At 41.7% G+C, this 17,599-nt stretch overlaps 1 protein-coding gene across 4 annotated transcripts in view; it reads right to left on the reverse strand.

The window, feature by feature from the left end:
• sik2b (salt-inducible kinase 2b) overlaps window positions 1–17,599 on the reverse strand; it is a 65,665-nt gene that overhangs the window by 26,723 nt on the left and 21,343 nt on the right. For all 4 annotated transcript variants that reach the window (XM_090224237.1, XM_036964956.2, XM_090224241.1 and 1 more), the window contains exon 4: window positions 1,161–1,322. In XM_090224237.1, coding sequence (XP_090080363.1) covers window positions 1,161–1,322 — 162 coding nt within the window. The remainder of the gene's footprint in view (window positions 1–1,160; window positions 1,323–17,599) is intronic.

The following is a 17,599-nucleotide window of genomic DNA, read 5'->3' on the forward strand; positions in this document are numbered from 1 at the left end:
CCTTCGGTGAGGTAAAACAAGGGTTAAATATCACTGGGGGAATATTTATCTGTTTCTCTGTGCAGTGAGTCTCTTTTTAAATCCAGAGAGACTTGAACAAAACAACAAACGTCCTCATCTAAGCCAAGCAAAGCACAGGATGTACCAATGTTCTTGTGTGCCTGCCTGATGTATTTGTAATCCTAGGTTAATGTCGTTTCATTGGTCAGTTTCTCAAAATAAGTACCTTCCCCAACAATTGGATCGGAGTTATTGTGGTGGTGATATTGCCTTTGGTAATAACAACAACCACCTGCCACCACTCACAACAACTGATCATCTTCTCTTACATCCAGAGAGACAAACTGGTTTGTGTTCATTAGACATCAAACAGAACAAAACTGACTAAAACCGAGGGACTACAGGGACTCATTTTCATTTTCAGCTGAAAAATGTTTGGAAACGTTTTCCATTCGTGCCCTAATGAACACGGCCAAGGAAGGGAAAACAGGCATCTTAGGAAGCCCCGGGCCACGTCTCTCTCTCCATCAGTCACTGTCCGGACTAGCCTAGATCTAACACCCCTGGAGCAGGAACACGGGGACTCTGTGGGCATGCGCACATCGTATCACCGTGTCTGAAACTCAGAACACTCCTTCTCGCCCGGCACTCTCACAGATGCTCGATGACATTTTTCACTGGCCCGCTCAAAATGCCATCTTCCTGATAATGCAACAGCAGCCCAGGGCTCTGTGCAGTACGGCCTAGCTTCAGCTCCCGCTTCCCTCATCTAGCTGGGGGACTTTGGTTACCTCTCAACACAGTGCAAATGGCCTGCTCTGGTCGTTAGACATTTCAGAACTGAACCGTCACTGAGGTCATTGCTCCTGGCCATGTAATCCAACAGCAATGTTCTGATCAAAACAAGTTGTGAAGTTGTTCTCACTGCAATATAAAAGACTTGGTTTACATTTTCTAGGCCTATGTCGATTTACAGGTTCATGACTTTGTGAAACTCTCACACAGTCCATCCCGCTGGCAATTCCAATATTATTCTTAGGTTACCCTGAAACACTAAGAGTAGGGTTGCAAAATTCAGGTAACTTTGTCAAAAACGCCACAGGTAATTGGATCAGGAGAAAACAGACAAAACTTCTGGCTTTAATGCACCGACCGCCTACCTGCTATCTTGATGTTCATGTGTCCGTCCAGCAGCAGGTTCTCAGCCTTCAGGTCTCGGTGGACTATGTTGCGGTTGTGGCAGTACTCCACCGCTGACAGGATCTGCCAGAACTTACGCCGCGCTTCCAGCTCGCTCAGTCTCCCGTGTTTGGCCAGGTAGTCTAGAGAGGGGGAGAGGGTCATAAGTTCAGCTGTCTTACATTCAAATCAGGGGTGGCTAGGATGCAAAGGCCTCAAACATGGAGACTTGTGTTCTCAAAGTCTTCTTCCTAGCTAAGGCTTGCTAGACTACATATTAGACCAAATCCATCAGTGTAACTAATATAATCACCACTCTGCTCATGCCTGAACAGTATTAGGCTTGTACAATTCCATTTGGGTTTGTTTAGCCAAATCCATGTTTGTAGAGTACAATCACAGAGGCATGGAATACCTCAACTCGCTCAACTACTCTTACAGTAACCACCCTTCTCCCAGCCAGACAGCCAGCCGACAGAGGACAGGACAGTGATGAGCCACAATAAGGAGCCTGGCCTGTGATTCTGTGATCGGGTTGATGAAGCAGAGTAAACATCCCCCCGCATGGATGTAATCATGTGGTCAGTCACCACACCCAGGAGTGCTGGGTCAGCCCCCGGGCCCTCAGCCAGCCAAGCCCACAGACCCAGCCCTAACAGGCCCAACTAACACAGACACTGCTCCGCTGGGTAGTAACAAACACATTATAGCCTATGCCTACTTTAACACACAGAAAACATTCAAAATGAAGGGATTGACCAATTTATTTCCTCATCAGCCAACTAGGAGGTAGGTTACTCAGAACTGGCCTGTTTGTGCATGAGGAAATAAAGGTCTCCTGAGTGGCGCAGCGGTCTAAAGCACCGAATCTCAGTGCTAGAGGCGTCACATGTATATATATATATATATATATATATATATATATATATATATATATATATATATATATATATATATATACATACATACATACATACATACATACATACACACACACACACACAAAGTCGGAAGTTTACATACACCTTAGCCAAATACATTTGCAACGCAATATTTTTATTTTTTACAATTCCTGACATTTAATCATAGTAAAAATTCCCTGTCTTAGGTCAGTTAGGATCACCACTTTACTTTAAGAATGTGAAATGTCAGAATAATAGTAGAGAATGATTTATTTCAGATTTTATTTCTGGGTCAGAAGTTTACATACATTCAATTAGTATTTGGTAGCATTGCCTTTACATTGTTTAACTTGGGTCAAACGGTTAGGGTAGCCTTCCACAAGCTCCCACAATAAGTTGGGTGAATTTTGGCACATTCCTACTGACAGAGCTGGTCGTGTTTGTAGGCCTCCCTGCTCGCACACGCTTTTTCAGTTCTGCCCACAAATTGTCTATAGGATTGAGGTCAAGGCTTTGTGATGGCCACTACAATACCTTGACTTTGTTGTCCTTAAGCCATTTTGCCACAACTTTGGAAGTATGCTTGGGGTCATTGTCCATTTGGAAGACCCATTTGCGACCAAGCTTTAACTCACCACTCTGATGTCTTGAGAAGTTGCTTCAAAATATCCACATAATTTTCCTGCCTCATGATGCCATCTATTTTGTGAAGTGCACCAGTCCCTCCTGCAGCAAAGCACCCCCACAACATGATGCAGCCACCCCCGTGCTTCACTGTTGGGATGGTGTTCTTCGGGTTGCAAGCGTCCCCCCTTTTCCTCCAAATAACGATGGTCATTATGGCAAACAGTTCTATTTTTGTTTCATCAGACCAGAGGACATTTCTCCGAAAAGTACTATCTTTGTCCCCATGTGCAGTTGCAAACCGTAGTCTGGATTTTTTTTATGGCAGTTTTGGAGAAATGGCTTCTTCCTTGCTGAGCGGCCTTTCAGGTTATGTCGATATAGGACTGGTTTTACTGTGGATATAGATACTTTTGTACCGGTTTCCTCCAGCATCTTCACAAGGTCCTTTGCTGTTGTTCCGGGATTGATTTGCACTTTTTGCAACAAAGTACATTCATCTCTAGGAGACCGAACGCATCTCCTTCCTGAGCGGTATGACGGCTGCGTGGTCCCATGGTATTTATACTTGCGTACTATTGTTTGTACAGATGAACGTGGTACCTTCAGGCGTTTGGAAATTGCTCCTAAGGATGAACCAGACTTGTGGAGGTCTACAATTTTCTGAGATCTTGGCTGATTTCTTTTGTTTTTACCATGATGTCAAGCAGTTTGAAGGTAGGCCTTGAAATACATCCACAAGTACACATCCAATTGACTCAAATTATGTCAATTAGCCTATCAGAAGCTATGATGTAATTTTCTGGAATTTTCCAAGCTGTTTAAAGGCACAGTCAACTTAGTGTATGTAAACTTCTGACCCACTGGAATTGTGATACAATGAATTATAAGTGAAATAATCGGTCTGTTGGACAGAATTGTTGGAAAAATTACTTGTGACATGCAAAGTAGATGTCCTAACCAACTTGCAAGAACTATAGTTTGTTAACAAGAAATTTGTGGGGTGGTTGAAAAACGAGTTTTAATGACTCCAATTTAAGTTTATGTAAACTTCCTGACTTCAACTGTGTGTGTGTATATAAATATATAAAAATTGCTCATAAGAGGGGGAGGGAGTTACCTAACTCCAACGTCCCTGGCTGCTGCAATGTTGCGCAAAGAGCTGTATCACACTCTTCTGTCCTGACGTTTACGCTGCCTCTCTGAGGGACAAACAGGAGGAATCTATTTGGGCCACGCACCCTTTCCCTGAGACAAATGCTTACATTTGAATCTATTTTGGCCTTGGCTTATCTTGTTTTGGTTGACAACTAGAATAGTCTACATGTAAAATATATATATATATATATATAAAAACTCCCCCTGTCCATCTCTAACAATCATGGACTCATCATGGCTCGATTCTGTTTATATTTCTTTAAACAGTATTCAATGATGCTAATAGTCTATGCGAGCGCACACAGCAACTCCAAAAATGATTCTCGCTGCATAATCCACACTGAATTCCCTATCCAAGCGGTAACAGAGCACCAAGTCTGGGACCAAAAGGCTTCTTAACAGCGTCTACCCCCAAGCCACAAGACTGCTGAACAGTTCATCAAATGGTGCAAATAAGCATTTCACGGTAAGATCTACACCTGTTGTATTCAGTGCATGTGACATTTAAAAATAATAATTTGTAACCATCCGCAAATGTCAAATCAAATCAAACTTGTTACGCCAATTACAACCTTCAAATCCTGCAGGCCCATGAACAGATATAATGCGGGAGAGAATGAATACTTCCTAATTCATCGTTTCCCATCCAGCCTCATCAACAGCCTCTGGGGAACATGTTTCATGACGGCCTCTTCACACTTCCAACCAGCAGGCAACCATGCATGCAGGCTTGTACTTCACACCCTCACATAGCATGGAGGGAAGGAGACGGAGAGGAATGAGCACCCATATCCCTCTACAGTAGGGCAAAATTACGTTGAAGAAATTCAGGTGCCCAACCAGAGTTTGGGTTTTTAGAGTCCGAGTCATTTCAAGTAATTTAGGTGGGGGGGGGGGGGGGGGGGGGGTCGATGTTCCTCACAATAACACTGTTGACCATCCTGTGCTTAAACAAGAGGGCTTGATAAAACAATTACAGATGGAGCAAGGGCAATAGCAAGCATTAAGCTGAATTATAATTCACTCATATACATAGAGTTCATCATGCAGATGGGAATGAATACGCTTAAAGTTCCAGGAAACTGTGACATTATAGACAGACAGTGCTTCTGATAAATGGTTAACTTCAGAGGAAATGAGAAAAACATTACACTGATTAGAGAGGGTGCCACATTTCATATCGTTACCCCTCTTGACTGAGGCTTCTCTTTGTGGCGTGTCACTAATAAAAAAAAAATGAAAAACGCACTTGGCATGGGAATGTGGCGAGGTGCTCTGAATACAGAGACTGGGTGGGCTAGGGCTGCTGCAGCTACACAACACAGCTATGCGATAAACCTCTCTGAATAGACCGAGTAGTAGGCCTACAGCGGCCTCTTGCCATATCGTACCTGACCAATCCCTCGCTAGAGAAAGTTTGGACTTTGGATCCTGGATACCTGTCTGTCTGGAATTAGCTGACACCATGACATTGGACAATAGAAGTGTTGTTCACTGTGCTAAAAACTATTTCTATTGCATTGAAATAGACATTACGAGAAACACAACACAGAGGTTGATATGATTTTTGAAAGTTAATACACTGCTCAAAAAAATAAAGGGAACACTAAAATAACACATCCTAGATCTGAATGAATGAAATATTCTTATTAAATACTTTTTTCTTTACATAGTTGAATGTGCTGACAACCAAATCACACAAAAATTGTTGTCTGTGGTCACCACCTGCAGAACCACTCCTTTATTGGGGGTGTCTTGCCAATTGCCTATAATTTCCACCTGTTGTCTATTCCATTTGCACAACAGCATGTGAAATTTATTGTCAATCAGTGTTGCTTCCTAAGTGGACAGTTTGATTTCACATTAGTGTGATTGACTTGGAGTTACATTGTGTTGTTTAAGTGTTCCCTTTATTTTTTTGAGCAGTGTAATTATGCTGTGGCTGATGTACGAAACCACCCAGACACATAAAATATACAGTCGTCCTTCTGAACTGAGCTGCAGGACAGGAAGGAAACTGCTTAGGCGTCACCATGAGGCCATTGGTGATTTTAAACAGCTATAGAGTTCAATGGCTGTGATGGGAGAAAACTGAGGATGGACCAACAACATTGTAGTGACTACACATTAACCTAAATGACAGAGTGAAAAGAAGGAAGCCTATACATAAAATACACACATACAGAATACAAATATTCCAAAACATGCATGGCACAAGTCACTAAAGTAATATTGCAAAGCCTAAATTCAAAGCCTTATGTTTGGGGCAAATCCAAAACAACACTCAGCCCCCTTATTTTCCAACATGCTGCAGCATTGTATGTGTATGCCTGACATTGGCAAAGACTGGGGAATTATTGAGGATGAAAATAAATGGGATGGAGCTAAGCACAGGCAAAATCCTAGAGAAAAACCTGCTTCAGTCTGCTTTATACCAGACACTGGGAGAGGAATTCACCTTTCAGCAGGATAATAAACTACAACACAAATCCAAATCTACACTGGAGTGACTTACCAAGAAGACAGTGAATGTTCCTGAGTGGCCAAGTTACAGTTTTGACTTGAATCTTCTTGAAAATCTATGGCATGACTTGATCTCCAACACCTTGACATAGCTTGAAGAATTTTTAACATAATAACGGGCAAATATTGCATAATATAGGTCTGCAAAGCTCTTATGAGACTTACCCAAGAAGAATCACAGCTGTAATCACTGCCAAAAGGTGTTTCTAACATGTATTGACTCAGGGGGGAATACTTACAGTGCCTTGCGAAAGTATTCGGCCCCCTTGAACTTTGCAACCTTTTGCCACATTTCAGGCTTCAAACATAAAGATATAAAACTGTATTTTTTTGTGAAGAATCAACAACAAGTGGGGCACAATCATGAAGTGGAACGACATTTATTGGATATTTCAAACTTTTTTAACAAATCAAAAACTGAAAAAGTGGGCGTGCAAAATTATTCAGCCCCCTTAAGTTAATACTTTGTAGCGCCACCTTTTGCTGCGATTACAGCTGTAAGTCGCTTGGGGTATGTCTCTATCAGTTTTGCACATCGAGAGACTGAATTTTTTCCCCATTCCTCCTTGCAAAACAGCTCGAGCTCAGTGAGGTTGGATGGAGAGCATTTGTGAACAGCAGTTTTCAGTTCTTTCCACAGATTCTCGATTGGATTCAGGTCTGGAATTTGACTTGGCCATTCTAACACCTGGATATGTTTATTTTTGAACCATTCCATTGTAGATTTTGCTTTATGTTTTGGATCATTGTCTTGTTGGAAGACAAATCTTCGTCCCAGTCTCAGGTCTTTTGCAGACTCCATCAGGTTTTCTTCCAGAATGGTCCTGTATTTGGCTCCATCCATCTTCCCATCAATTTTAACCATCTTCCCTGTCCCTGCTGAAGAAAAGCAGGCCCAAACCATGATGCTGCCACCACCATGTTTGACAGTGGGGATGGTGTGTTCAGCTGTGTTGCTTTTACGCCAAACATAACGTTTTGCATTGTTGCCAAAAAGTTCAATTTTGGTTTCATCTGACCAGAGAACCTTCTTCCACATGTTTGGTGTGTCTCCCAGGTGGCTTGTGGCAAACTTTAACCGACACTTTTTATGGATATCTTTAAGAAATGGCTTTCTTCTTGTCACTCATCCATAAAGGCCAGATTTGTGCAATATAGGACTGATTGTTGTCTTATGGACAGAGTCTCCCACCTCAGCTGTAGATCTCTGCAGTTCATCCATAGTGATCATGGGCCTCTTGGCTGCATCTCTGATCAGTCTTCTCCTTGTATGAGCTGAAAGTTTAGAGGGACGGCCAGGTCTTGGTAGATTTGCAGTGGTCTGATACTCCTTCCATTTCAATATTATCGCTTGCACAGTGCTCCTTGGGATGTTTAAAGCTTGGGAAATCTTTTTGTATCCAAATCCGGCTTTAAACTTCTTCACAACAGTATCTCGGACCTGCCTGGTGTGTTCCTTGTTCTTCATGATGCTCTCTGCGCTTTTAACGGACCTCTGAGACTATCACAGTGCAGGTGCATTTATACGGAGACTTGATTACACACAGGTGGATTGTATTTATCATCATTAGTCATTTAGGTCAACATTGGATCATTCTGAGATCCTCACTGAACTTCTGGAGAGAGTTTGCTGCACTGAAAGTAAAGGGGCTGAATAATTTTGCACGCCCAATTTTTCAGTTTTTGATTTGTTAAAAAAGTTTGAAATATCCAATAAATGTCGTTCCACTTCATGATTGTGTCCCACTTGTTGTTGATTCTTCACAAAAAAATACAGTTTTATATCTTTATGTTTGAAGCCTGAAATGTGGCAAAAGGTCGCAAAGTTCAAGGGGGCCGAATACTTTCGCAAGGCACTGTATCTAATCAAGGTATGTGTTTTTTTTCTATTAATCTTTATAAAATCTTAGAATTCTTCCACTTTGACAGAGTATTTGGGTAGATCGTTGACACAAAAAAAAATCATTTTAATCCCTATTTGTAATGCAACAAAATGTGAAAAAAAGTTAAAGGGGGCATAGACTTTCTATAGGCACTGTACTAGCTAGAAGGTAAACCAGCCCTGGCAAGCCAGACCTTCAGCTTCACTGTTAGCGTAATCTGTTCCTTTCACACACTAGCAACAGCGTTTGGTTCGCTCCGGAGTGCTTCCGCTAAGGGCTAATGACACAAAAAAAAGCATGTTCATCACACCAGTAGATGTATGAGTAATGCACTGCTTGAACGTCAGAAGGGGCAAGGAGGAGGACCGACAACATGGCAGCACAGTCAGGTGTACTCAGTCAAAGAAGTGTTGCATTTTGGGAAAAAGAGAGGGGGAGTGGGGGGTGAATGATGAATCACAGATCTAGGACAGGGTGTTAAAAACAATGAGGAAAAAGCTCAGAAGAGCACCGAGTTCCAGGTCTGTTGGGGAGATGTGTAATCTTTTAAACAGCTGCTCAGGTTTAGAAGAGATTGGAGAGCCGAGCGAGAGCAGGACCCGGCGTCCGTAAATTTCTGTGCTGGCCAGCATCCAGACAGCCAAGCAGAGCCTGCCCACCGAACAAGGGCAATAACGACGCTCTCCTGCCTTCAACGTCTCAGCTCCGAAACTTAGTGCTGAAGTAAAGACGTACCCATAGGCTAAACAATCCAACACTTACCGAGCATGCCCCAGGTCAAATCAGCCAGCAAAGAGATGATACTAGTGTCAGCTAGGTGAGTCAACAGTGTAGCCAAGCCTTTTCAGCTCAGAAAAAAAAACAGATACCTACTGAGTAACAGAAGAAAAAACATTATAGACCCAACTATTGCAGCAGACAAAAGAAGTTGACAGGCAAAATTAATCTCGCCGGGGCACTCTATCAAGAAGACAGATGTGTTCAGGCCTAGTCAATAAAACCCACCCACCCACTCTCTGGCAGTTAATATGCATGGCCTACATTTTTACACCCCCTTTCCAAATTCAAATGGACATCCCCTTCCTCTCTCCCCCCCTCTCCTCTGCCTGGAGGTTCTGTTCCACCGCTCCTTCTCATTATTTGTGGTTGACCCAATTTCTCCAGGTTTGATCCACTCCTGCAGGGCTGGGTGGGTGGGTGGGTGAGGCTCACTAGCCAGCAGACAGGTTGGAATGGCTGCTATCACTGTGTCCGGCACCCACTACCCTGCCAGACTCAAACTCCATAGGGCTGGGATGGATCGTAGAAATAGACCTATTGAAACAGTTTAAGTCATTGACTTGTATAGGAATGTCTATTCTAGTAATTCTATGGGATGGACAGACTAGATCTGCTCCCAGACAACTAGCTAGTTGACACTCAGAGTCTAGGACAAAGCTGGATGGACACGGACCGAGAGCAGTAGGCTTATAAATAGGACTTCTAAACAGCGATTTTTTTTTTTACATGTGTTTTTTTATTTCACCTTTATTTAACCAGGAAGGTCAGTTGAGAACAAGTTCTCATTTACAACTGTGATCTGGCCAAGATAAAGCAAAGCAGTGCAACACAAACACAGAGTTACACATGGAATAAACAAACATACAGTCAATAACACAATAGAAAAGTCTATATACAGTGTGTGCAAATGAGGTAAGAAAAGGGAGGTAATGCAATAAATAGGCCATAGTGGCGAAATATTTACAATTTAGCAATTAAACACTGGAGTGATAGATGTGCAGAAGATGAAAGTGCAAGTAGATACTGGGGTGCAAAGGAGCAAAAAAAAAAAAACAGTATGGGGATGAGGTAGTTGGATGGGCTGTTACAGATGGGCTATGCACAGGTGCAGTGATATGTGAGCTGCTTTGACAGCTGGTGCTTAAAGTTAGAGAGATATGAGTCTCCAACTTCAGTGATTTTTGCAATTCTTCCAGTCATAGGCAGCAGAGAACTGGAAGGAAAGGTGGCCAAAGGAGGAATTGGCTTTGGTGGTGACCAGTGAAATATACCTGCTGGAGAGCGTGCATGGGTGGGTGCTGCTATGGTGACCAGTGCACTGAGATAAGGCGGGGCTTTACCTAGCAAAGACTTGTAGATGACCTGGAGCCAGTGGGTTTGGCGATGGAATATGAAGCGAGGGCCAGCCAACAAGAGCGTACAGGTCGCAGTGGTGGGTAGTATATGGGGCTTTGGTGACAAAACAGTGATAGACTGCATCCAGTTTGTTGAGTAGAGCGTTTTTGTAAATGACACTGACGAAGTCAAGGATCGGTAGAATAGTCAGTTTTACGAGGGTATGTTTGGCAGCATGAGTGAAGGATGCTTTGTTGCAAAATAGGATACTGATTCTAGATTTAATTTTGGATTGGAGATGCTTAATGTGAGTCTGGAAGGAGAGTTTACAGTCTAACCAGACACATAGGTATTTGTAGATGTCCACATATTCTAAGTCAGAACCGTCCAGAGAAGTGATGCTGGACGGGCGGGCACGTGCAGGCAGTGATCGGTTGAAGTGCATGCATTTAGTTTAACTTGCATTTAAGAGCAGTTGGAGGCCACGGAAGGAGAGTTGTATGGCATTGAAGCTCGTCTGGAGGTTAGTTAACACAGTGTCCAAAGAAGGGCAAGAAGTATACAGAAGGGTGTCTTCTGCATAGAGGTGGATCAAATAATCACCAGCAGCAAGAGCGATGTATACAGAGAAGAGTCGGTACGAGAATTGAACCCTGTAGCACCACCATAGAGACTGCCAGAGGTCCGGAGAACAGGCCCTCCGATTTGACACACTGAACTCTGTCTGAGAAGTAGTTGGTGAACCAGGCGAGGCAGTCATTTGAGAAACCAAGGCTGCTGAGTCTGCCGATAAGAATGTGGTGAATGACAGGGTCGATAGCCTTGGCCAGGTCGATGAATACAGCTGCACAGTATTGTCTCTTATCGATGGCAGTTATGATATGGTTTAGGACCTTGAGCGTGATAGATATAGGTCTGTAACAGTTTGGATCTAGAGTGGCTCAGACGATACGAAAGAGAGGTTGAACAGGCTAGTAATAGGGGATGCAACAATTGCAGCGGATCATTTTCGAAAGAGAGGGTCCAGATTGTCTAGCCTGGCTGATTTGTAGGGATCCAGATTTCGCAGCTCTTTCAGAACATCAGCTATCTGGATTTGGGTGAAGGAGAAATGGGGGGGGGGGGGGGGGGCTGTTGAAAGGGGTAGGGGAAGATGGGTGAAGTGCTTTCTGGTGAATGGGTAAAGAATTGTGGCTTTAAGCGAAGCTACTTGACAGCCAGCTACTCAGTCAAGTTGTACAAATGTAGCTTGGTGGATCTTTAGATTGATGTTAAGTGGAAGGGATGTCTGTTTATAGTGGAAGAAAACAGAACATTATAATCCTGTTTACTTACGTCAGCTATTGTGCTGCTTGCTGCGTGTCTGTCAATCTCAGTGATGATGTTGATGCATTACCTAACCATATTACATCACGCAATCATGACTTACAGCACAATAAGTGGGGACAAAATGGTTCTGTAATACCTAGACATGATCTGCGAAGCAATCTAAGGATTCTTTGAAATGAGGTTACCCAATGTACTGGGCGCACAATCAAGTCCAGTCTATTTCTATCATAATAGGCTGATTGCAAGTCTTCCAAGTGCCACAGAAGCCAATACGGCCCCGGAAAGAGTCCCAAATGGCACCCTATTTCCCTATGTAGTGCACACATTAAGGGCCCTGGTCAAAAGAAGCGCACTAAAAAGGGAATAGGGTGTCATTTGGGATGCGGCCCCGGTATCAATGCAGTCGTCTTTGTCCCATTCACTCGCCCCTACTCTGTACCCTTCATTATCAGTCGTGGTGAAAACAAGATGGCTGTTGTTAGAATCAACACCAGTGTCAGCTCTGAGCTTGGCCCTGGCATAACCCAGGCACGGGGAGACGCAGTGTCAAACACACAGTCTGTTTATTTAGTGCAGTATCGCTGCTTTGTGCACACACACATGATGACCATCCAAAAGGCATCAACTGTTTGATTTGCTACATTTCCCTCCTCCTGAACCTCTTGTATACATGCATTACTCTGACTTGGCAAAATCACACACCCTAAGATGTGAGAGTGTGTGTAAGAAAATTTAAAAAATGGAACACGAAAAACATAGTGTCTTCGGAAAGTATTCACACTACTGGATTTATTCCACATTTTGTTGAGTTACAGTCTACATTTAAAAAGGTATTATATTGAGATGTTGGGTCACTGGCCCACACACACACGCACACACATAATGGAATTATGTTTTTAGAAATAGTTACAAATTAATTAAAAATTAAAATCTGAAATGTATTTAACACCTTTGTTATGGCAAGCCTAGATATGTTCAGGAGTACAAATTTGCTTAACAAGTCAAATAATAGGTTTGCATGCAATAAAAGTGTAGAGGATCGGACCCTTTTTCTCAACACTGACGTTAGTGGAAATGTGAAATTAATGTAGGAGAACACATTATATATGGTGAAATATAACCTGTTCCATCAGCTTTGAAATGCAAGGGAAATGCCATTATATCACTTAGGAGTCTAGATGTAATTTAGATTGTAGTGTATGTGCAAAGTTTTACTGATCCAATGAACCATTGCATTACTGTTCAAAGTCTGGTCAATTTATATATTTTCAAGTACATAACTATAGAGAACATACACAAATGATATGGTAATAATCACGTGTGTAGGGGTGGGGGGGCAGACACAGCAGGGGTTCAAACTGTAGAACGGATTTTATCAAACAAAACTATGCTACATTTGATCTCTGGGACCCTCAGGATGACAAATCAGAGCAAGATTACTCAATGTAAGTACATTATTTACCTTCAGAGGTGAATGTATCAAACCAGTTGTTGTTGTGTACTCTCCTCAAACAATAGCATGTTTTTTTCACTGTAATAGCTACTGTAAAATTGTACAGTGCAGTTAGATTAGCAAGAATTTAAGCTTTCCTCCCATATAAGACATGGACATTTTCTTGTTACTTACAACGTCATGCTAATCACATTAGCACATGTTAGCTCAACAGTGGGAAGGACACCGATCCCGTAGAGGTTAACAGGATTTCTGAATGACAACCTAATCTCTGTAGCACACGCATACAATTATCTGTAAGGTCCCTCAGTCGAGCAGTGCATTTCAAACACAGATTCAACCACAAAGACCAAGGAAGTTTTCCAATGCCTCGCAAGGGCGGCACATATTGGTAGATGGGTAAAAATAAAAAGCAGACATTGAATATCCCTTGGAGTATGGTGAAATTCTTACTTACACTTTGGACGGTGTATCAATACACCCAGTCACTACAAAGACACAGGTGTCTTTTCTAACTCAATTGCCAGAGAGGAAGGAAACTGGACAGATATTTCACAATGAGGCCAATGTTTGAAACAGAGTTTAATGGCTGTGACAGGAGAAAACTGAGGATGTCTCAACAACATTGGAGTTACTCCACAACAATAACCTAAATAAGTGAAAAGAAGGAAGCCTGTATAGAATAAAAATATTCCAAAACATGTATCCTGTTTCCAATAAGGCACTAAAGCAAAACTGCAAAAAAAAGTTAGCTTCATGTCTTGAATAAAAAGAGTTACCTTTGGGGCAAATCCAACACAGTGTCACTGAGTACCACTTAATATTTTCAAGCAGGGTGCCGGCTGCATCATGTTATGGGTATGCTCGTCATTGGCAAGGACTAGGGAGTATTGTAGGATAAAAATAATACAGCTAACACAGGCAAAATCCTTGAGGAAAACATGGTCCAGTCTGCTTTCCAACAGACACTAGGAGACAAATTCACCTTTCAGCAGGACAAACCTAATACACAAGGCCAAATATACACTGGAGTTGCTTACCAAGACCACATTGAATGTTCCCGAGTGGCCTAGCTACAGTTTGGACTTAAATTTGCTTGCAAATCTATGGCAAGACTTGAAAATGGCTGTCTAGTAATGACAGAGCTTGAATAATTTTCAAAAGAATAATGTGCAAATATTGTAAAATCCAGGTGTGTAAAGCTCTTAGAGACTTAGCCAGAAAGACTCGCAGCTGTAATCACTGCCAAAGGTGATTCTAACATGTATTGACTCAGGGGGTTGAATACTTGTGTAATCAAGATATACAGTGCCTACGGAAAGTATTCAGACCTCTTGACTTGTTTCACTTTGTTACGTTACAGCCTTATTCTAAAATGAATGAAATAAATACACCTCAGCAATTTACACACAATACAAAGTGAAAAAAGGTTTTAGTATTTTTTCAAATTTAGAAAAAAATAAATAACTTATTCACATTCAGACCCTTTGCTATGAGACTCAAAATTGACCTCAGGTGCATCCTGTTTCCATTGATCATCCTTGAGATGTTTCTACAATTTGATTGGAGTCAACCTGTGGTAAATTCAATTGATTGGACATGATTTAGAAAGGCACACACACAAACCGACAGACCTGTCTATATAAGGTGTGCCACGGTTGTAGTGTCATCCCCAAGAAGACTCGAGGCTGTAATTGCTGGCGGAGGTGCTTCAACAAGGTACTGAGTAAACGGTCTGAACACTTATGTAAAATGTGATACTGCAGTTCATTTTTAATTCATTTGCAAACATTTAATACAAGTTTTTGCTTTGTCATTGTGGGGTTGTGTGTTGATTGATGAGGAAAAAACGATTTAAATCTATTTTAGAATAAGGCTAACGTAACAAAATCTGGGAAAAGTAAAGGGGTCTGAATACTTCCAAACACACTGTATTAGTGTTTAATTTTGTATAATTAAAAAATATATATATTTTTTTTAAGTTAGACATTTTCTTCAACGTTGACTTGAGTATTTTGTTTAGATCCTTGACAATTAAATCAATTTTAATCCCACCATGTAACACAACAAATGATGAAAAAGTGGATGAGTGTGAATACTTTTTGAAGGCACTGTACTTAATATCTGCCTGCACTCATGTTTCCAGCTCCATCATGGACAAGCAAAAAACTCAACTGCACTCTGTGCATCGTCAATGGGCATGGATAAGGCAGACAACGTTGCGGCGGGCCTTGTCTCTTCACTTTGTTCACGGGTAAAGAAATGTCATCATTCACGTGTCAAGCAAGCACTCCCTTTGCTCCCTCTATACAAAAAAATACAGTTGAAGTCGGAAGATTACATACACTTAGGTTGGAGTCATTAAAACTCATTTTCAACCACATTTCTTGTTAACAAACTATAGTTTTGGCATGTCGGTTAGGACATCTACTTTGTGCATGACACAAGTCATTTTTCCAACAATTGTTTACAGACAGATTATTTCACTGTATCACAATTCCAGTGGGTCAGAAGTTTACATACACTAAAGTTGACTGTGCCTATGAACAGCTTGGAAAATTCCAGAAAATTATGACCTGAAAGGCCGCTCAGCAAGGAAGAAGCCACTGCTCCAAAACCGCCATAAAAAAAAGACAGACTATAGTTTGCAACTGCACATGGGGACCAAGATCGTACTTTTTGGAGAAATGCCACATCTCAAGACATCAGTCAGGAAGTTAAAGCTTGGTCGCAAATGGGTCTTCCAAATGGACAATGACCCCAAACATACTTCCAAAGCTGTGGAAACATGGCTTAAGGACAACAAAGTCAAGGTATTGGAGTGGCCATCACAAAGCCCTCAATCCTATAGAAAACTGAAAAAGCGTGTGCGAGCAAGGAGGCCTACAAACCTGACTCCGTTACACCAGCTCTGTCAGGAGGGATGGGCCAAAATTCACCCAACTTATTGTGGGAAGCTTGTGGAAGGCTATCCAAAACATTTGACCCAAGTGAAAAAATGAAAAGGCAATACTACCAAATACTAATTGAGTGTATGTAAACTTGTGACCCACTGGGAATGTGATGAAAGAAAAATATATAATTCTCTACTATTATTCTGACATTTCACATTCTTAAAATAAAGTGGTGACTAACTGACCTTAGTCAATTTCTTACTAGGATTAAATGTCAGGAATTGTAAAAAACATAGTAAATGTATTTGGCTAAGGTGCATGTAAACCTCTGACTTCAACTGTATAAAAAATGCGAGAACCAGAAAATGCTGCTTATCTAACCAAGATGGCTGGTGGCAGCAGTGCTGGTTTATATTGGAGCAGACCAGAGAGCCCGGCGCGTCTGTTGGTGATAGAACATGCGCCTCCTACCGCAATGGTACATCAAGATAGGACTTACAGAACCAAATTAGGTTATTTCTTCTGGTTTTTCCCTCCTTTCATGACCATTTTCGTAATAATTATTCACAGTTAGTATACCTCTCGCTTTTTCATATCAATAACTGCTGCAGTCCAGTAGTAAAATCCCAAATGTTTGTCTTCCACTTTTTAATGGGGCAAAGGTTAACCAACCCACTCACCTTGTGCACACCCTCAATCACACAGAACAAGAGGATCACTATACACAGCTCTGCACTGCCTACAGTACAATGTGTCAAACATCATGCAAAACAACTCAAAATCACTTTACATAACCATTGGGAAATGGCTTGCGTTGGGAAGAAGGCCTGTCTGTGACATCCATGTACTGTAGAAAAGCTAACTTCGCTATCATGCTTTTCACATCTTGACCTATATCATACAATATTATCTTAGGTTTAGATTCCACCTTATATGGTGGGCATATAGAACGGACAGGTAAGCCGGTATCATCTCTGTACAGATACAGACGGGTATTGAAGAAAGCCTGTTGTTGACTGACTTCTAAACTGAATATGGAGGTCAGACAAGCGCTATTAACCCGTGCCGCCTCCTTGCCCTCTCCCTGCTCCGGTGGGTGCCATCCAAGTGGCACAACAATGTAAACGATGGTCTTAGGACAAACTACCAGATTTGTTAAGTCAAAACATAGTGAATTTGGAGATGATTTCCTAGACTATCTACTCGACTCACAATCATAGAATTCAAATTATATGGTTTTAACACAATGGTTCTCACCTATGACAATCTTCACTGAAAGTAAGCTTTGGGGCAAGAAATACAAATGGTGGGGAACTCAAGGGAACATTTAATCAAATCATCTCACAACAGGTGGAGGCATTCCTTTTCCCTACGGCCTGTCCTTCAACAGACAAAAGATTACGTAAAAGCCAATCAGTAACATACAATGCATTTGGAAAGTATTCAGACCCATTTACTTTTTCCACATTTTGTTACGTTACAGCCTTATTTTAAAATACCCCATAATGACAAAGCAAAAACTGTTTTTTTTAGAAAATT

This window comes from Oncorhynchus mykiss, chromosome 27 (assembly GCF_057628025.1).
Source record: "Oncorhynchus mykiss isolate SJ-2025 chromosome 27, ASM5762802v1, whole genome shotgun sequence".
In the NCBI taxonomy this organism is placed as follows: domain Eukaryota; kingdom Metazoa; phylum Chordata; class Actinopteri; order Salmoniformes; family Salmonidae; genus Oncorhynchus; species Oncorhynchus mykiss.